The sequence below is a fragment of the Salvia splendens genome, chromosome 20, assembly GCF_004379255.2.
Source record: "Salvia splendens isolate huo1 chromosome 20, SspV2, whole genome shotgun sequence".
In the NCBI taxonomy this organism is placed as follows: Eukaryota; Viridiplantae; Streptophyta; class Magnoliopsida; order Lamiales; family Lamiaceae; genus Salvia; species Salvia splendens.
The window spans coordinates 25434233-25454618 of record NC_056051.1 but is presented as its reverse complement, the minus strand read 5'-3'; the positions used below and the strand labels follow the sequence as shown (position 1 = coordinate 25454618).

General features: G+C 34.8%; 4 protein-coding genes across 4 annotated transcripts; 3 read left to right on the top strand and 1 right to left on the bottom strand.

The window, feature by feature from the left end:
• Window positions 1-1657: 1657 nt before the first annotated feature.
• LOC121781058 lies at window positions 1658-2887 on the top strand. Its single transcript, XM_042178740.1, has one exon. The coding sequence runs from the start codon at window positions 1814-1816 to the stop codon at window positions 2693-2695; it is 882 nt and encodes a 293-aa protein (XP_042034674.1). The 5' UTR covers window positions 1658-1813; the 3' UTR covers window positions 2696-2887.
• An 8819-nt stretch (window positions 2888-11706) lies between these two features.
• On the top strand, window positions 11707-13279 carry LOC121781089 (DNA-directed RNA polymerases II, IV and V subunit 11-like). The gene is made up of 5 exons (XM_042178783.1): window positions 11707-11845; window positions 11952-12041; window positions 12125-12203; window positions 12769-12864; window positions 13040-13279. The coding sequence occupies exons 1-5, from the start codon at window positions 11793-11795 to the stop codon at window positions 13082-13084; spliced, it is 363 nt and encodes a 120-aa protein (XP_042034717.1). The 5' UTR covers window positions 11707-11792; the 3' UTR covers window positions 13085-13279.
• Window positions 13280-15093: 1814 nt separating this feature from the next.
• Window positions 15094-15892, bottom strand: LOC121782045 (protein MKS1-like). The gene has a single exon (XM_042179749.1). The coding sequence runs from the start codon at window positions 15652-15654 to the stop codon at window positions 15199-15201; it is 456 nt and encodes a 151-aa protein (XP_042035683.1). The 5' UTR covers window positions 15655-15892; the 3' UTR covers window positions 15094-15198.
• Window positions 15893-19360: 3468 nt separating this feature from the next.
• LOC121781746 lies at window positions 19361-20239 on the top strand. Its single transcript, XM_042179437.1, has 2 exons — window positions 19361-19542; window positions 19886-20239. Exons 1-2 carry the CDS (start codon window positions 19423-19425, stop codon window positions 20237-20239), a joined length of 474 nt encoding a protein of 157 aa, XP_042035371.1. The 5' UTR covers window positions 19361-19422.
• The last annotated feature ends 147 nt before the right edge of the window (window positions 20240-20386 follow it).

Genomic DNA, 20386 nt, shown 5'->3' with positions numbered 1-20386 from the left:
ATATATTAACATTACTTTTTCTTAATCTTTTATTATTAATTATGCATTAAAATACGTGTCGTTTCAAAAGTTTCTATTTCTCAGTGACGCGGATTGTAGTATAATTTTTTTTGAGTTAATAAAGAGGTATAAAATTCAAATTGACTGTTTTTTTTAATCTAAAAAAAATACTCCGTATAATAGAAAACAAAAACATAAAAAGAGCAAGTTTTAAAATTTAGAAAATCCTAGAAAAAACAAAATGATTGGAAAAAGATGTGTGGGCTTACGACACGTGGCGAGATAGTAATGGTGAGTTGTTTTGGGAGAAAATGCAACCACGAATTTGGTATTGTCTGTAGATGTTGCTGACTCAGGACTGAGTTAGTCTATTTTATCTCTTTTTTGGCGCTTTTTCCACGAGGCAATTTAATTAAGTAATTACTAATTACATTATACTACTTATAATTTTATTGATTATCATATTGCAATAAATAATGCTAGTAGTACTAGTAATCATTACTTTATTCATCAAATCAAATTACTTTTATGCAATGGAGAATTTCGCAATTTCTAGTTAGAATTAAAACTCGCGAGCTAAGATATAGTAAACGAGTTTGTCTTCGATAATGGATGTTGCCTGCGGGATAACAAAAGTGAATACCAATCTCAAAGAGTCGAGACATAGTTATCGTACTGTGCTGTAAGATTATTTGAAACTTCAAATGCCAAATTTAGTAGAGTTTTACGACTCCCATAAATTAGATGTAATAAAATCAATAATTCTGACCCTATGTCTACATGTAGTTTTGTCAAACTCATTCACTCAATACCACCTTTATGAACTTTTTACAATATATATCACTTTGTTCATAAGAATAATATCACAAGATATCTGTAAATCAAGAATATGAGGCACAGATCACTTCATATGGAAAAAAAAAAGCTTAGATGGGTAAATGAATGTTTAATGGATGTGATTGGTAGAGTAAAAGGAATAAAAAGCTATTTCTAAAATTATAGTACTAATGTTAAATATGAAAATATGAGGTGATGCATGGAATTTTATTAAAACAGCTATTGTTGGAAGGTCTTATCAAATATTGACTTAGGTATCAGATGTGGCATATCCCAAATAATAATTCCATTAGATAAGTGCACTTTTCAATTTTCAAAATTTAATAATTTAGGAAGCAATTGTATATTAGGATTACCTTTTTCCGAGTCATATTAGTTTGTGAAATTAAGATAATCAATCTTTATCTTATAATCCCATCATCCCCACCACACTAATAATGGCTAATCTAACCACCTCATTTGTTAGTCGTATTTTTAATTAAACAATACTCCTTCCATGATTAATTGATATGAATTTACTCAGCTTGAACTTTATAAAATATTGTTAAAAATAAATAAATAAAGTTATTGAAATATCAATTTTATTTTTATATTATTAATTTCATAATAAAGCGTCAATTCAATGAGTTAGTGGAACATAATATCCATTGTTAATAAAAAAGAGTAAAATTATTAATTTATTTTTGAGAGACCAAAAAAAAATTATACCAATTAATTATGAACGGTTAGATAATTATAATTAATCAAACAAACAAACCTTCATTTTAAAATGTCATTATCCACACCCCCTCTCTCATTCTTATATATACAGCCTACCATTCAAAGTTTCCAACTCTCTTCCTCTCTCTTCTCTTAAAACAGTTCACGAAAAAGCGATTTCTTCCTCAAATTTCTTCATATCCATCACACAATCTGCAGCCAGCTGTAAATCTCATCACAACCTGAGAATTAAATCTGGCAAAAAATTGAAAAAACTATGGAAATTCCAGAGATAAACATGTTGTGCGATTTCGAAGCAGGAATCAAATGCCTGCAAAATCCGTCAACAATCTCGAGTTTCTTCTCGTTTCCAGGCTTCTGGAAATACGGCGCTTTGATTTTCGCAATTTTCGCTACTTTCAGCAGTTTAATTAGAAGAATTAAGCTGATTTTCATCCGTTTCCACACTGTAAAACCGTGTTTTATCCAAACCGAAGACGAATTCGATTTCAGCGACGACGAAGACGACGTCGTATCGGTTGCGTCTTCGGATGACGAACAGGAAGGGGAGGAGGATCGAGATCAACGCCGCGTTGATGAGGATTTCTCCGTGAGAGGCTCGATTCTCAGCTTCAGAACCGGTCAATTGAGGCAGCGCAATCGCCGCAGCAGCTGCGGCGGCGCATGGTCGGAATTCGCCTCCGGTGAAAACGTCGTCAAGCTGTGGGATAGCTTAGGGTTTAACTTAGATCTCGATGAGGATCTGTTCAATTACGATTCGAATAGCGTAGTTTCGACTTGGAATCGCGATCGCGAGGAGAGATCTGGCGATTTCTCCGGCGAGATGTGGCCGGCGCCGGCGGTTTTGCTGACGGCGGAGGGAAACGCGAAGGGAGACGGCGTGATTTTAGGCGGATACGATAGGAGGATGAGGAGCGGCTTGCCGGCGCTGGTGGCGGAGTGGAAGCTTCCGGAGGCGACAGGCGGCGGCGGATTGTCGACCGGCGGCGTTGTTAGCAAGGTGTATGTGAGAGATGACGTCAGCGGGGTGGTGACGGTTGGCGATGTGAGGAATGTTAGGAGGCCGTTAGATAGTGTGAGAGAGTCTGACGGCGAGACGTGGTGGGACGCTGACGCCGTTATAGTGGAGAATGAGTGATGAACCGGGTTTCGAGTTGGACCGGGTTTTCCTGAGGTGACGTGGCCGGTTGAATGCAAATGGGCGAATTGATGCCCAAAATATTTGTCTTTGCAAGAAGTCTAGTGATGGAAAGCTTTGGTCTTTGTAAATAATTATTTTCAATAAAAATTTGCTCGATTATTTATTAATTTAATTTCACATTTTTAATCATTGGTGAATATCGTATTATTTGATTGTAAATAAATAAATATGGGCTTGTTTAGTTGCTAATGACGACTGCAAAAAAAACTACTATGTGAGAGTTTTGTAATTTAGTTGTTTATAATCTAGTTGACATATTTTTAAGTTGACATTTTTTTGCACAACTGTGATAATAAAGACATCGTATGGAAAAAGGGCGCAGTTAAAAGAAAAAAATTGTGTCTATTGTCCTGCGAAATTCACGAGTAAATTAAAAACAATGACTTTTGACTTAAAAAAGAGATTTGTTAAGGAAAAAATCATGAATTTTGGTCATGTTCTAATCCGAATTGTTACATAATGTTTTACTCGATTTCACATGACGAAAGAACTCTGATTAATATTGATTTCTCGTGTGTGTCTTTAAAGATAATGATATGGTTAAGTTATTTTTCCAAATATGTTAAAAAATGATAAAATTAATGGACATTCTTATTCTTATTCTTATAATTTTGTGTAGGATAAACGTGTGGAAATAAGAAAGGTTTAGCCTTTTATTTCCTTAAGTCCTTTGGTCTTTCATATGGTATATGCATTATGGGATGCCTTAATGCCAAGACCTTTGAGGTGGCCTCCCATATCCTATAAATAGGTAGAGTTGTAGAGAGAAAGGAGATACCAAGAACAAATGTTCTCTCTACTCTCTCTAGTCTCAAGCATTCTAGTTCGCACTTAGGAGCATTGCATTGCTCGATTCTCGGAACTCCATCAAGTTCGCCGGTGCCTAGCGGGTTTGAGGTGCTTCTACACGCTAGGAGGAAGTCGTTTTATCTTTGGGGGCAATACGCCATTCCGTGAGCACTAGCCGGGGCGTAATTTGTCTTGCGGAAAGAGGGCTTTCCTCGACTCGACTTATAAATTTGATTTGCTTTATTTCCATTGTAATTTTCATTCCTCTTTTTGTTGCAAGTTTCCTTTTGTTTGTAATAGTTAGAGTACCGCCTGTACACGGCTTGGGAATTTCTTCCCATTATTTCTGACAATCGCAAGACAAATTAGTGTACTCTTCTAAGACAGGATTATACCAATCAAAGTTGGAGGAAACACAAGCTCCAAACTGGAATGAAGAAACGAGCCGTCGCAAAGTTCATGGGCTATGGAGTGGTTAATTCCTTGAGATTCATTCTCTTGAGAATTGTGTTTATCGTTTGTCATTTGACAAGCAAGACCAATTTAGACTTGGTAGTATTATTTGGGATGCTTGTGGTGTTGAATATACCAATGCACATATGGTTCAATATAATTGTGTACTTATTGATGGAGACAATATTGTGCAAATTATTTGAACGTGTTGTTATAAACAACAAAGATCACGAGGTGATCGCAATGGTCTCCGACGTGGACCATGATAATAATCCAAATGAATGGTTTATTGATACGGGTGCCACATGTCATGTGTGCTCCGAGATAAGCGTTTTTTCTACTTACAAATCTGTTGAAGGTAGAAAAGTAAGCATGGGAAACCAAGCCTCTTCTAAGGTGGTTGGTGTGGGTAATGTGTTCCTAAAATTAGGATTTGGAAAGGTTCTTACCCTCAAGGATGTGATGCATGTCCCAGACATCCGAAATAATTTGGTGTCAGGCTCACTTCTAGTAAATCATGGATTTTCACTAGAATTTGAATTCGAAAAGGTTATATTGACAAAGAATGGAAAATTCATAGGTGAAGGTCACCTAGTGAATGGGCTTTTTGAGCTGAATGTTACAGTCATTCACCGTGGAAAAGGAATAAGCAATAAGGAAGATAACACATCCTCTTATTTGCTTGAAGGCTCTGACTTATGGCATAATAGATTGGGACATGTAAATCTAAATGCTATAAAAAGATTAGTAAATCTTAACTCACAAGAAAGATGTGAAGTGTGTGTTGAAGCCAAAATGGCTAAACTGCCGTTCCATTCGGTAGAGCGAAGCACAAAACCTCTTGAATTGATCCATACAGACGTATGTGATTTGAAATTTGTGCAAACAAGAGGTGGTAAAAAGTATTTCATCACATTTATAGATGATTGCACAAGGTATTGTTACCTTTACTTATTAAGAAGTAAAGATGAGGCAATTGAAGCGTTCAAAGACTTCAAAAATGAAGCTGAAAATCAACTTAATTGTCGAATTAAGTGTGTTCGAAGTGATAGAGGTGGTGAGTATGTAGCTCCGTTTGCAGAATTATGTCATGCAAGTGGTATAATTCACCAAACAACGGCTCCATATTCTCCCCAGTCAAATGGAGTTGCTGAACGAAAAAATCGAACACTTAAAGAGATGATGAATGCTCTGTTGATTAATTCTGGTTTATCCCAGAACATGTGGGGGGAGGCTGTGTTAACAGCGAATCATATCCTGAACAAAATTCCACTAAAAAATAGAGATGTGACTCCTTATGAGTTGTGGAAAGGGAAGAAACCTTCGTATTCATACCTCAAAGTGTGTGGGTGTTTAGCAAAGGTAGAAGTGCCACCTCCGAAACAAGTTGCAATAGGCCCTAAAACAGTCGATTGCATCTTTATTGGCCATGCACTTAATAGTAGTGCCTATCGTTTCCTAGTCCATAGGTCAGCTGTGCCTGGCGTGGCTGAAGGAACAACGATTGAGTCAAGGAATGCTATATTCTTTGAGAATGTTTACCCTTGCAAGAGTCAAGATGATCGTTCTAGTGAAAGAATGATGGATGAATCCACTAGTTCTAATCCTCCAAAAAGGACGAGGTCAAGTCTTGAGGATGTTGAACCAAGACGTGGTAAAAGAGTTAAAGTTGCTAAAACATTTGGTCCCGACTTCATAACTTTTATGTTAGATGACGAACCAAAGTCATTAGCAGAAGCTCTGTCTGGCCCAGACGCAGCGTGGTGGCAAGAAGCTATCAACAGTGAAGTTGAATCCATCATGAAAAATAACACTTGGGTGTTAGTAGACTTGCCTGAAGGCTGTAAGGCTTTAGGGTGCAAGTGGATTCTGAAAAGGAAATATAAGCCCGATGGTACTATAGATAAGTACAAAGCTCGCCTAGTTGTCCAAGGCTTTAAGCAGAAAGAAGGGCATGACTTTTTTTGATACCTATTCACCTGTTACGAGAATCACTTCCATTCGGGTGCTTCTTGCGATTGCTGCTTTGCACAATCTTGAGATTCACCAAATGGATGTGAAAATTACGTTTCTGAATGGTGATCTGGATGAAGAAATATATATGGAACAACCTGAAGGGTTTGTTGTGCCTGGGCAAGAGCGTAAAGTATGCAAACTGGTAAAATCATTATATGGGTTGAAGCAAGTGCCGTTACAGTGGCACTTGAAGTTTGACAATGTGATGTTGTCAAACGGGTTCACTATCAATGAGTGTGATAAGTGTGTTTACATTAAGAACACAGATAACGGTTTTGTTATTGTGTGTCTTTATGTAGATGATATGTTGATTATGGGCAGCAATAGTGCCATTATCAACGAAACCAAAAATATGTTGAAGAGAAATTTTGACATGAAAGATATGGGTTTAGCTGATGTGATTCTCGGAATCAAAATTAAAAGGAATCATGAGGGAATTACTCTGACACAATCTCATTATATTGAGAAAGTGCTAAAGAAATTTCACTCGTTCGATTGTGAGCCAGCTAAGACTCCATTGGAACCCAACGTGCATTTGAGTAAGCATACGGGTGAGCCTATAGCTCAAGAAGAATATGCAAGGATCATAGGGAGTTTGATGTTTATCACTGCACCCGACCAGACCTTGCGTGTACGGTGAATAAGCTGAGCCGATTTACGAGCAACCCAAGCAAGGAACATTGGAAAGCTCTGCGTAGGGTTTTGAGATACTTGAAGTATACTCTTAACTTTGAGCTGCAGTACACAAGATATCCCCAAGTACTTGAAGGGTACTGTGATGCAAATTGGATCTCTGATTCAAAAGACTCGTTCTCGACGAGTGGTTATGTGTTCATTGTGGGGGGTGGTGCTGTTTCGTGGAAATCAACGAAACAGACGTGTATTGCTCGTTCCACCATGGAATCTGAGTTTATCGCATTGGATAAAGCAGGGGAAGAAGCCGAGTGGCTCAGAAATTTCCTAGAATGTATTCCATGTTGGAAGAAGCCAGTGCCAACAGTAGTGATATACTGTGATAGCCAAGCAGCTATAGGGAGAGCACATAGTGGCTTATACAATGGTAAGTCTCGACATATTCGTCGGCGACATAATACCGTCAGACAGTTGATCACAAGTGGTGTTATCACAGTTGACTATGTAAGGTCAGTTGATAACTTAGCGGATCCATTAACAAAAGGTTTAAACCGTGATCAAATGCATAAATTGCTAAAAGGAATTGGACTGAAAACCACATCCTAAAAGATGATTATAGTGGTAACCCAACCATACGATTGGAGATCCCATGGGCTTGGTTCAATGGGAAAACGAAGCTATATGAATCTAGTTGTAACACTCGGAAGATTTTTAATCTTCGCCCATTCTTTAGAAAGCATTGAGTGTTGTAACCTGCTTGTGGTAAGAGGCTAAGTTTTGACTTTTAATGATTCTTAGAAACCTCGAGGAGGTGGGTATTGCAGGATACCTGGAAAAGAATCACCTATGTAAGTGAAGAAGTGTGTGCCGCTTCAACATGTGAATCACTTATGAATCCAAAGTGGTGTTCCATGGCCAGTAAAGGACACAAACGTGAGAACTGATGAGTTTGTAAATAATATTGTGTCAATATTATTGTCTCGGTATACACCAAGGAGGAATGGTTCAAGGCATCACGTCCACCAGGCCGCCGGTATGCCCGATAGTGTTGACTATGGAAAGTTCAAAGCCCCAAGCTACTATTCCAAATGCAATATTGTTTCTCGAGAATTGAGCAAAAGAGTCTGCATACATGCATTTGTGTCTGGTGTTGGTTTGAGCTTGCAGCGCTCTAACCAATGTGGGGGATTGTAGGATAAACGTGTGGAAATAAGAAAGGTTTAGCCTTTTATTTCCTTAAGTCCTTTGGTCTTTCATATGGTGTATGCATTATGGGATGCCTTAATGCCAAGACCTTTGAGGTGGCCTCCCATATCCTATAAATAGGTAGAGTTGTAGAGAGAAAGGAGATACCAAGAACAAATGTTCTCTCTACTCTCTCTAGTCTCAAGCATTCTAGTTCGCACTTAGGAGCATTGCATTGCTCGATTCTCGGAACTCCATCAAGTTCGCCGGTGCCTAGCGGGTTTGAGGTGCTTCTACACGCTAGGAGGAAGTCGTTTTATCTTTGGGGGCAATACGCCATTCCGTGAGCACTAGCCGGGGCGTAATTTGTCTTGCGGAAAGAGGGCTTTCCTCGACTCGACTTATAAATTTGGTTTGCTTTATTTCCATTGTAATTTTCATTCCTCTTTTTGTTGCAAGTTTCCTTTTGTTTGTAATAGTTAGAGTACCGCCTGTACACGGCTTGGGAATTTCTTCCCATTATTTCTGACATTTTGTTGAATGTCATGTAGGATAGAATTTTATCCAAAATTAGACTTCATAGAGGAATTGGAGGAAATGATAAATTCATGATTTTACGCCTGATTTTTTAAATTCATGAATTGTACACCCAATTTTGAAAATTTGTCCAAAATTCACCACTTTAAATACAATTTTGCCATAAGAAACTAAAACAAAGTAACATGAGTAAAACAATTACTTAACTTTCTTATTTAAAATTGCTTAGCCCTAAATTCGTTTGCTTTGTTTGGCCGGTGATTTTTTTAGTACGCATAGAATAATTTGTCTTTGCGGGTACGCAAAACAGATCTCGAGGAAGATTAGTTGAGTAATTACGCAATTAAAAAATGTTTAAAATTATTATTATTATTGCACGTATATGAGATTCATAAAAAAATAGTACGGGGTAGTATTACAAGATTTGCAGACTCTGGCAAAATGATTTCTAATTAATTAATTAAATTTTAGAAAAAGTTAAAGCTCAGATTTGAATGCTATCAAAACTTATCCGGATTAATCAGCAAATCAAATGCGACAAAAATCATAATTTTACCAAGCAATTCACATAAATTTATTGATTATTAGTAATCCATTGGAAAAGGATTAATAAATTGGAGTTGCTCTTAATAAAATTATTATCTTGCACGACATTCAAACGCTATTTTCTTGACAAAATCGTTTAAAAAAAGATTTAACTTCTTTTTTTTTGTCAAGATTGATAGTGTGTTGGGAAATTTTCCATTGCATAAATGCTAAAGAAAGATAAAAAAAATTGAGAGGTGTTAAATGAGTATTGATTAAGGACCAGTTTGACTAAAGGAAGAGTGACAAAACACAAAATTGCAATATTTTTTTTCCTTCCTATGTAACAATGACAGCTCAAATACAATAAATACATTAATTTTACATCACATTTTTGGCGTGGCTAAGAATTTTCTCACTTGTAAGTCGTCTGTCCCTTTTATGATCACACGATATATAGGTAGGTATATTAAATGATAAAATTGTTGCTAAAACATTAACTTTTGATCATTTGTTATTACTATAACTTTCAAATTTGAATGAAATTACAATCATAAAGTTTCGATCTTCCTAGCTTTCCCTAGTGAAGATTTACGGCTGAATTGAAATTGACGTGATTATTACGCGTTTTAATGTAAATAATCAATTGAAAAAATCAGGTAACCAAGGCCGGATGGTGCGCAAGTGATGCATGTGTTACAACACCGTGTAATTTGGTTTGTGTTGACATTTCAAACTTATAGCTCAACATTGATTTTGGTATTTCAACTGAGTTTGTTATGTAAAAATCGGAAAAGTGAAGCTTTGTAAATTATTATTCTATTTGTGAAAAACAAGTAATTGATCAAAATTGATGCAAAATTCATAGTTTCAAATGTTAAATATCATTAATTTCGATGTATCTCATTCTCACAATATATAAAATCATACTGTATCATGTATGGTAATTTTGATTTAGTGATTTTAGGCTTTTATCTCATAAGTTAAGAATTCAATTATTGTAGTTTTACATACTTGTGCAAGTTGTAAACACCAGATTTTGCGAGTCATTTTGCGAGCACTAGTCAATGTGCTTGCAATTTTTCAGAATTTGCTTGCTATTGTTCTCGCAAATTTTGCGACAAGCGAAAAGGCTAGCACCCTTTCTACTCGCAAAATGCTTGCAAAATGATGTTTTTGCGAACATATATGCTTATCAAAGTGCTTGCAAATCAACGTTTTTTTTTGTAGTGAAATCCGATTGTTAGGACCAATATATTTCACAAGTTACTTTGAATTATATGATTAAACATCTTATTTCATGATAAAGTATTCGAATTAGTTGGATACAATATTTTGCAGTTGTCGTCTCGTCATAATAATTAACAAAACTAAAATAATCCCACTGATTAATGATTGTGATATGCCCAACGTTGTAATAATAAAAAAATGTTAGTGGTTGGAAATTTTCGATTTGCTAGCGACACCGGACATAAAATGATTGGTTTCATTTGACTTATTAAGTGCATATCGAAATAAATATTTCGAATGCTTTATTAGGTGAGTAGTATTTATTTAGTGAGGGATTGTTAATTTATTAATTGTATAATTTATTAATTATATAATTAATTAATTAATTCACCTCGATGAGAGGAAATAATTAAGTTTGTAGATAAACATCTCTTACAAAACAAACATAAAAGTTTGTGTGTAAACATTTTCAGCAACGACTCGATATCAATGTTTTCTCGGTAATATTTGGGAAATTTCTCATTAATTTCCTCGTGTAGGACTAATTAATTAATTAACAATATTAAATGAACCGAATAAAGATTGTGACTTTCAAATATTTTGAGCATTAGTAGAACAATTATTGTTCAGATGTATTCTTAGCTACTCTTCATTCTCCAATTCCCATTATCTGTCAAAAATAAACTATTAAAAATTATTTTATGAGAATTAATAATACCCTTCTTGTTGGTTGACAAAAAAAAAAAAACAAAACAAAGAGAAAGAAAAGAAAACAGAATAATTAAACTCACAAACACTTTTATTGGTATGAAATAGTAGGAAAAAAAAGATAACGCACTTCCTAATACGAAGAGGTCACAAAAAGGCCACATCGATGAAACTGAAATCTCAATATATTTTTGAACAACTCTATTATAGAATACAAAGCCCTATTTATAAGATCTAATAAATACCCCTAACTAACTATAATAGTTTAAAGAAGAAACATAAATTAAAGACTCCTAAAAAAAAGTAGAGTATCATATCTAAACAACAACTATCTCTTCAATAGAATTATTTTGCTATTTTAGCTCACCAATTAATAGAAATCTGGTTTACAATGAGTTGAAGTAGACCACACATTCCGCAGAATTTATTAACTCGTGGTATTTTGATTTAAATTTTTTTATAAAAATGAGATCCACATTCTACTAATTTTTTGTGACTCACATTTCTTAAAACCATGTAATGAAGAAGAATGCCCCGCTCTCCCTGTCAAGAAGAAAAGACTAGGTACCTTGCGTTGATGATTTTATAATTTTTTTTGTTCATATCTTTGAGAAAAGCATGAAAAAACGTCCCGAATGGTACGATCCCTTTGTCACCCCAAAATGAAGGAAGTGAACTCGTGGTTCTTGATTTGTGAAGATGCTTAAGTGCTCGATATTCTTTTACTATGCCGAGAAAAAGTAAGACTCATATAGCATATTTTAGAGTAGACAATGAATGAATAAAAAACGCGTACACTTATTTAATAACAAGCCCAGATATTGGCCCATTTTCACGAATAATAAGCCCACTTTTCCCAGTTTCATAAACGACGTCGCTTACCTTCTACACAGTTCACATCAAAATCCTGTTTCCGAATTTCAGCTGAACAACACAGTGAAACGAAGAAGGGAGAAAGATGAATGCCCCCGATCGCTACGAACGATTCGTCGTCCCCGAAGGCGTCTCCAAGTACTCTCTCTCTCTGAATGCATATGTGTATCTACTTGTCGCTTTCACTCTCCGATTTCTGCGATTTTCGATTTTTGGTGGTGATTTTTGAAATTGGTTGAATAAGGGTTTCGTATGAGAGGGACACGAAGATCATCAACGCGGCGACGTTCACTGTCGAGCGTGAGGATCACACGATCGGCAACATTCTACGCATGTGTGTGAATTTTACACTTGCAATTTCGTAGTTAATTTGGTGCGTTGCGTGAAAAAAAGCCCTAATTTTTTCCCCTAAAACAGGCAATTGCACAGAGACGAGAATGTCTTGTTTGCTGGCTACAAGCTTCCGCACCCGCTTCAGTACAAAATCCTTATAAGGGTTTGTATTTGTGCTTTTTTGAGTTTTTCTGTCGCTCTCTCAGTTTACTGAATTGAAATTAGGGCTCTCGTTAAGAAATGTGTTTATTGAATTGTGCATAAATTGATGACTCACAAGTTTAGTGTAGGAAATAGTGATGTGATTAGCTTAGTGTGGCTGTTTATACAGAATTAATTCTGCAGAATTGTGGTAAAGTTAGAACTGATGATCTGATATTTTCTTTATCTCAATTTTGCAGTTTGTAACATTGAACAAAAACTCTTTTTTCTGTTTATTTGCATCTGAATATACAAGTTTAGCATTGTTTTCAGAAAAATGTGTTCCTGTTTTGGGGTTAAAGAATGTGTCTTTTACTCTTTTGTCAATTATTGACATGATATGTTGAATTATATATCTGAAACTAGAATGTTATTGTAATTCTCAAGCATTGCTGTTTACTAAAGTGCGAGTCTTTTCTAACAATTCTAAGATTTGTCTCCCGACTTGCTTGTGGTTGGTTACGTCGTGAGTCTGGCTGTTCACGGATTTTCTTGTGTTTGACATATTTTGGCTGATTAATTTGCAGATTCAAACCACGAGCCAGTCTTCGCCAATGCAGGCGTATAATCAGGCCATCAATGATCTGGACAAGGAACTCGATCATTTGAAGAACGCCTTTGAGGTAACACTATCTTTCTACTGTTTGTTGTTGGGAAATTAGTGATACTCCCTCTATCAACTATGCTGTTGGTTCTCTCCGTGTAGAGTTTTTCTTCGATTTCTTGTATCACTATCTGCGCTCACCAAACTTGCATTTCCAAATTCCAATATGGTGAATTTTGCTAATCTCTGTATAGGTTGAGTTGGCAAGGCACAATGCGAGCCAACAGCGAGAGTTCTAAGCTGCATTGTTTCCGTTAACTCACTAGTAAGTGACGTGTCACAGCCATTTTTGCTCCATTACAAAACTATCAAAAACATGATTGTATAAGACTGCCATTTTCATGAGGTTAAATTTGACTGTTTTCTCTGAAAAATATACTCCATATAACAAAATTGTAAACACCCAATTAATTATGATATTGTGTTCTGTTTCATCCTCTTCTCGTCGAACTTAGGAAACGCTACAAAGTAATGAAGATATGTTGCATCCAAATGTGTATGTTTTATAAATAGATTGTAGTTTCCAAATAATTCCATCTAACTATATAAATAATATTCTCACTATAGTCCACGTATTAAAAAAATATCCACCAATTTTGATGTAATTTTTTTTTGCGACGACAATAAACGGAAATACACTACTTAAGCTCAAATTTTCCTTTATAATGCATCCTTATACACAGAAAAGCCATGTTTTATGGGTTTATCCAATGTATGATATACTCCGCTGTTGATATTTTGGCTGAGATACTTTCTTGCACAAGAAAATACTCCCTCCATCCCCAGGGAGTATGAACTATTTTTTTTCCATCATTAAAGAGTGTGAACCTTTTAATCTTGAAAAATTTAAACAACATATACCCATACACATCGTTTTATTTACAACTTGTACCATTACCATTAGAGCATCCACATCCATGATCTTAGGCAAGAGTATGGATGTGGGTCCGGACACACGTTTATCATTTTTTACTCACTGCTCTTCCGCAAGAGCATGCTCAAGGGTTCCACAATTCTATTATTCAGTTTAAATACTTCAATTACTAAAAACATTTTTCACAATATTAAAATGCATTAAAAATACCCTAAATACTATTACAAATTACTAAAAACTTAAAAATGTACATAATTAAATTCATAATAAAAAAAATGAAGTATGTATGAGTGATAATTTGATGTAAAGAATGGAGGATGAACGTGGGTATTTACAGATGATTTTGGGATAAAAAAATAAATAAATAAATTGAAAAAAAGGGTAAATTTTTCAGGAATCTGATTTTTTTTTTCTTTTTTCAGATTATTTTTTATTTTTTATGAATATTTAAAAAAAATAAATTTAATGGAATAAAAACGAGCCTAATCAGAAGGCACCGCGCATGCGTGCTCTTCGGCACAACGGTGCTCTTGCTATCGAGCAAGGTCGTGTCGTCGGCAAGAGCACAACTTTGAGTAGGGTACTCGTCGTGCCGACGGCACGGTGGGTGCTCTTACCAACCTATATCATTACAATAATGTGGACCCTACTCTCCACTAATATTATTTCCACTACCATTTCTCTCTCTCTCTTACTTTTCTCCTTATTTATTAAAACTCTTCATACTTTCATCTATAAATACTCTCATTTCAAACACACAAAAAATGACACTATACCAAACAACTCTCTCAATCTCAATTTTTGAGATTTTAATTATGTAATTTTTAATTTTTAGGATTTTAATTATGTGGTAATTTTTAATTTTTTAGTAATTTGTAATTGTATCGAGTATTTTTATTGCATTTTAATATTGTGGAAATGTTTTTAGTAATTGAAGTATTTAAATTGAATAATGGAATGGTGGAACACTTGAGCATGCTTTTGCGGAAAAACATGGAGTAAAAAATTAATAAATGTGAATCCGAGCCTCATCCATGCTTTTGGCAAGAGCATGGATGATGATGCTTTTTAGGGATGGAGGGAGTAGATTGGAAAGTGCTATTTGTATATGTTTTGTGTTCGAATGGAGTATATATTTTTTTTAATTATCTTAGGACGAATCAAAGTAATACAATTAAAACGATCAAATAAGTACCTCGCATGATCGTATCAAAAGAGTACCACGTGACAGAATTGAGACTCTATCTTTAGTATTCTCTTATTTATTAGTCGTGTACCCATATTTTCTGAAGAGAAATAGCTTCATTTATTAGCAAGCCTTACATTGTCTAATTAAATAAAGAATCAAATTAAACAATTATTTTCCCCCTAACTAACTAATTTATCCAATCACTAACTCTCCTAAATCCAAACCTAAATCATAATTAACATATATATAAAAAAAATGAAACAATTTCACCTCTTTCGTCCATTCAATCTTCACAAGTAATCGGGATACATCTTCATGTATTCCACCATCGACGGCGAGATCGCTGTCGCCGCCACCGCAGACTCCAGCACCGCGCTCGTCCGCGGCGAGCAGAAGAAATCGCCCGACCCCGCCGCCTCCACCAAATACGTGTTCGACATTTCATACATCGCCGGATCCGGCTTCGCCTCGCAATTATTCTCTTCGCCGGAGAAAACCTCCTCCGCCGGCGCCGGCGACGGCGGCGATCCGTCGTCGCCGCTCGATAATCCGGTGAGCCGCTGCACCAGCTTCATGAAGTCGTTCGGCGCCGCGCGGATCACCTTCGGCGGGTGCGAGTATATGATCACCGGCTGCCGCCTCGCCGCCGCCGGCTTTTGGATGGCGTGTGAATCCTTGCCGGTCCGCAGCGGCTGAGGGCGTTGACCGTTGACCGATCCATCACAATTACTAACTTCTTTCTTCATGTATCCAAAATTGAACAAATTGAAAAAATGTGATAATGATGGTAAGTATAGGGAAAATGTTGACTTTGAATATATAGAGGTGATTTTGAGAGGATTAAAAAAATGATAAGTGGAAAGTATGGAAAGTGTGGTGTTTATATAGGAATTTGGTGGATTTGTTTCTTATTGGGCGGTAATTTATGACCATTGAAATGAGGTGTTGCGGTGGTGGAATTTTAGGGTTTGCGGCGGAGTTGAGAAAGAATGGTTGGTTTCACTTTGGTAGCCATTTTTTGCGGTGGTGGTGCCATTTTGTAACAACTTGGAGATGAATGATCTATGATTTACACGTTAATTATTACTACATCCGTCCCCCAAAATTCATCCCAGTTTGACCGGGCACGGTTTTAAGAAATATAATGGAAAGTGAGTTAAAAAAGTTAATGGGTTGTGTGACCTACTTTTATATATTAGTTTTATAATAAAATGTGAGTAAGAATGAGTTGGTGGAATATGAGACCCACTACAAAAAATGGTAAAACTGGGATAAATTTTCAGGGACGGAGGTATTAACATTTTTAAGTTAGTTAATCGACGATAAGATGGGAATGCATGTGGCTCTATTTAAGTGATAAAGTTGAGGCATCCCTAAAATTATCTTTAGTGAAGATTTTGGATTAATGTTTTTCTCTTTTTGGTATAGGGATACTACATGCGTGCCTATTGTACTTTATTCATTCATGTTTAATGTCACATTTTCACTCAAAGCACATATTTTTAAAATTGTAAAGGAAAATAACATGTAAACAAGTTATAACTAAAAAATCTAATACACTCTATATACTATAAAATGAGCTGAATTTTAATGAAGGAAATGAAATTTGAGCATGTAGTATATTGAAACGTCGTCAATAATATTAAAGAGTATCAAATTATTTTAAAATATATTTTATTCTTTCATATTTTTTACTAAAATTGAATATAACTTTAAAAGTATCAATAATATTTGTCCGTCAAAAACTTTATGTTGGTGAATTGTTTTAATAGAACTTTTTGATATTTTGTTTTCCGTAGAAGTCAATTATATCTATTTAGATTTATTGATACTCAACAATCGTAATTTGACAATTTTATTTTAATGAATATCGTCGTACCAGTTTGAAAAGCTTAATTAATTATTAAACTGTAATCATGTCACATTTGACTTATCTCAGCACAAATTTATATAATATTTATTTATATGACAGAGTATTATATTTTCTCTTTGTAAAGAGGGCTCCAAATAATTGACCATAAGTGTTTACACATAAAAGTCGGCACCAATTTTTTATTTAATTCAGTCAAAATAATGTCAACTTTCTTCTTGAATAAAACAAAATCCACTTTTTTTGAAATTGCTAGTTCAGACATAACAAATAACTTTAAAAAGTGTAGTTTTGTAATTAGATTATCTTTTTGTGATAGTGACAAGTCATAGTTAAATAATTATCTAAAAAGTTATGATTATTATTCCATTCATTCTAAGGAAGATGACCCATTTTATGACAACACGACCCATTTTTTGGGCAACACGAGAATTTATGTAATTTTATTTTTTGTGTAGGTGGAACGAATTAAGTAAGAGAGATAGAATAAATAAAAATAGAGGGGTTTCTAATTTTTAGTAATGACTCATTTTGATTGGGACAAACTAAAATTAAAAATAAGTCATCTTCAATGGTAAAGATGGAATTCTATTTACAGCTCAACGTAATATGTGGGCCTAAATATATATAGTGCTTAAATAGAATATAAAAGCCAATAGTTCTAATACATTAGATTATGCTTGTGGGCTGTTATTGCATGATATAGAAGTAATAATTGAAGTGGGGTAGTAGAAAGTGGGACTCTTTTGACTTTTTGTATGTTTAAAATTTTATTTTGTTTTATTTTTATGAAAGTAAAGGCATTGGAGTGTAAATTTGATGAATAACGAGGTTAAATTTTATGTCCAAATATGGTAAATTCTAAATGTGACTCTTAAATTGTGACGGACTTAAATGACAAAATGTGACTCTTACACTGGGACGGAGGGAGTATTATTTATAATATTATAAGTATTTTATTTTATATATAGAACATGTATGATTTGCAGTATACCGAAAAAATTGGTACGGCCATTTCGGTATGGTATACCGTACCGTGCCAACCCTACTTAACACTATAAACTATGAAGTAAAACCATTTATAGGTCTTAGATGATAAAGAATTACGGTGTAATTAGTCCAATATAATTTACTTGAATTTAATCAAATTAATTAGTATTGTAATGTTAATCTTGGTTTTTTTACCATTTCTTTACCATTGGATTGATCACGCTTGCTTATAAATTTTTCCAACAGTTCATGAGCTTATGAATTTAATCATGATTAAACCTAGATAAAATTTATATTTCAAATTTGAATATGATTTTTTTATTTGAGATTGAAGAGCAAAGATTTATATCCATGTTATTTGATTGATCAGATCATCTACTGAATTTATTTTTCTCAGATTTAGGATTATAGTTAAGGTTTATTATATTCATGTTGTTAGTATTTGATGAGAGTATACAGGGATATCTTACCAAATCTTGTCGTATATAAATATGTACGAGTTTTTGAAAAATAAAATTATCATCATCATAATTGACTCTCGTTCCTACCTTTCCAAAACCCTAAAGTGACTTACCTAATGCAATTGCATGTACCACAAGATATATGGATAGAGATCCTGAATGAATTATATCGAGCTTGTGAATATATCGAGCTTCCTTCACTACCTACACGTAGGTGCCTGTTTGGTTTCGGAGTGAGCAAATTAAGTGGACAATATAAGATTTTGTGTGTCAATTAGTCTAGGTTCTGTCATGTGTACACACACGGAGGAGGATATTCGTGGAGAAGGATCCCAACATCAACAACAACTAGATTGCCTATACTATCTAATGACGGACCTGCCTCATTTAGACCGTCACTTGATTGTGCTATATTTTTTAACGTGAATTAATATTCACTGGGTTGCAACTGATTTTTAGAATAAATATTTGGTAAGCTCTTTGATCTTGAAACTGAGTTTTTCTTTTTCCAGTTTTTTTTTCTTCCGGACAATGCATATTCGAATTTGCATGATGACATATATGGCTGGATTTATTAAATTTGGGATATTTATGCATTTTGAAGGATCGACTATGTTTATGTTGTACATTATGTTATGTAGTACATGATCATATTTGGAAGATGAACAACTATGGAGATACATGTTCTTGGATATTGGAGTATATCTTCAAAGATTCACTATATTATGCTCAGTTCAAAGTTTTGTTAAATGGCAACTTGTTCTTCGATATTAAAATAGAATAGAAAAAAGATTATTAGTCTACTCCAAAAATACAGAAGAGTAAAAGAAAATAAATGTATTGACTTTTGCTAGAAAATGAAATGACTACACTATAATAGAACATACGAAAATGGTAAAATGACTTACTACTGCGGAACGGAGAGAGTACGTTTTACTATTATAAACTAATAGAGTAACTCAAATGACACCCCGAGAGATACTTAATGTTAGTGGAATTTCAATACTCAAGTTTTCGTATAAAATCAAACAATTTTAAAATCATCGAGTCTAATCGAGTTTTTTTTTTCATGCAAAGATGGCTAGGATGTGTTTGGAGTGAACTTGCTTTCAGATTTTAGTCATAATTTTCTTTTGCATATCCTTGAATCTTGCATATTATTGGTTGAATCTTGCGTTGAATTTGAAATAAAAATGTGGAGAAACACAAAGGCAATTTCCGACGACCATGAGTTGGAGTCGCAAATACTTGATCGCGGCGGAGTTGGCACATTGCTGAGGAATGAACGAGGGTTGAATTCGCGAATTGAAAAGGTACGATCACTTTGAGATGTTTTATTTTGGAATTCTTCGTTTATTAGGGTTTTTGAAGAAATTGAAATGAAAATCGGTTATTGTTTGAATGCTCAAGTGTAATTAGGATGGGGCTGAAATTAATTAAACCTGTAGAATTGAATTCTATGGTTTTTGATCCAGCTTTTGTGTATAAATTGTTGATATATGAAGAAGATCATGTGTTTTATTTTTAGGAAAGAGTCGCTAGTATGAAGATCTATTGTGTATAAATTGTTGATAAGAGTCGCTGCTAGTATGAAGATCTATTGTTTTCCCAATATACATTTCTGATATTTTTCACAAGTTGGAGTTGCAAAAACAGAGTTACAGAGGTCCAAAATTTGTACAGAGTTACAGAGATCTCAATGGGGATGATAGTATCGTTAAAAAGGTGGCCGGGGAAGAGTTGATATTCACCACTGAAGAAGTGGAGAAGCTGGTTGGGGAAGCTTTGGGTGCAGATTTCCAAATGATCATTTTATCCGACAAATCCTATGCTGCACGATTTGACCGTATATCGACGGACCTGACGGGTGGTGTGACTATCTTTTCGTACAGGCTTGCTGGTCCAGTATGGGATGATCACATGAAGGATTACAACAGTATCGTTCATGAAGTCCATTTCGGTAAAACTGATGATGATTTTGAGGAAGATGTATGGTGTCTGTATTGTTAAACATGGATGAAGCAGTTTGTAGAGATGAAAGGGTAGAAGCCAGTGGATAGATTTTTCTACTTTTTGCATTGTCTAAATACAAATCTAAACAGAGATGGATTATAGGCATTTTGATTAAGCTTTGGCTTGATCTTCATTCTTTGATTC

Excerpts from the sequence above, each read along its gene's own strand:
- LOC121781089 (XM_042178783.1), top strand. The coding sequence starts at position 11,793 with ATGAATGCCCCCGATCGCTACGAACGATTCGTCGTCCCCGAAGGCGTC. Across the intron at positions 11,846-11,951 it reads GTCCCCGAAGGCGTCTCCAA|GGTTTCGTATGAGAGGGACA; the intron begins GTACTCTCTCTC and ends TGGTTGAATAAG. Across the intron at positions 12,865-13,039 it reads ATTTGAAGAACGCCTTTGAG|GTTGAGTTGGCAAGGCACAA; the intron begins GTAACACTATCT and ends ATCTCTGTATAG.
- LOC121782045 (XM_042179749.1), bottom strand. The coding sequence starts at position 15,654 with ATGAAGAAAGAAGTTAGTAATTGTGATGGATCGGTCAACGGTCAACGC.
- LOC121781746 (XM_042179437.1), top strand. The coding sequence starts at position 19,423 with ATGTGGAGAAACACAAAGGCAATTTCCGACGACCATGAGTTGGAGTCG. Across the intron at positions 19,543-19,885 it reads TGAATTCGCGAATTGAAAAG|AGTTACAGAGGTCCAAAATT; the intron begins GTACGATCACTT and ends TTGCAAAAACAG.
- LOC121781058 (XM_042178740.1), top strand. The coding sequence starts at position 1,814 with ATGGAAATTCCAGAGATAAACATGTTGTGCGATTTCGAAGCAGGAATC.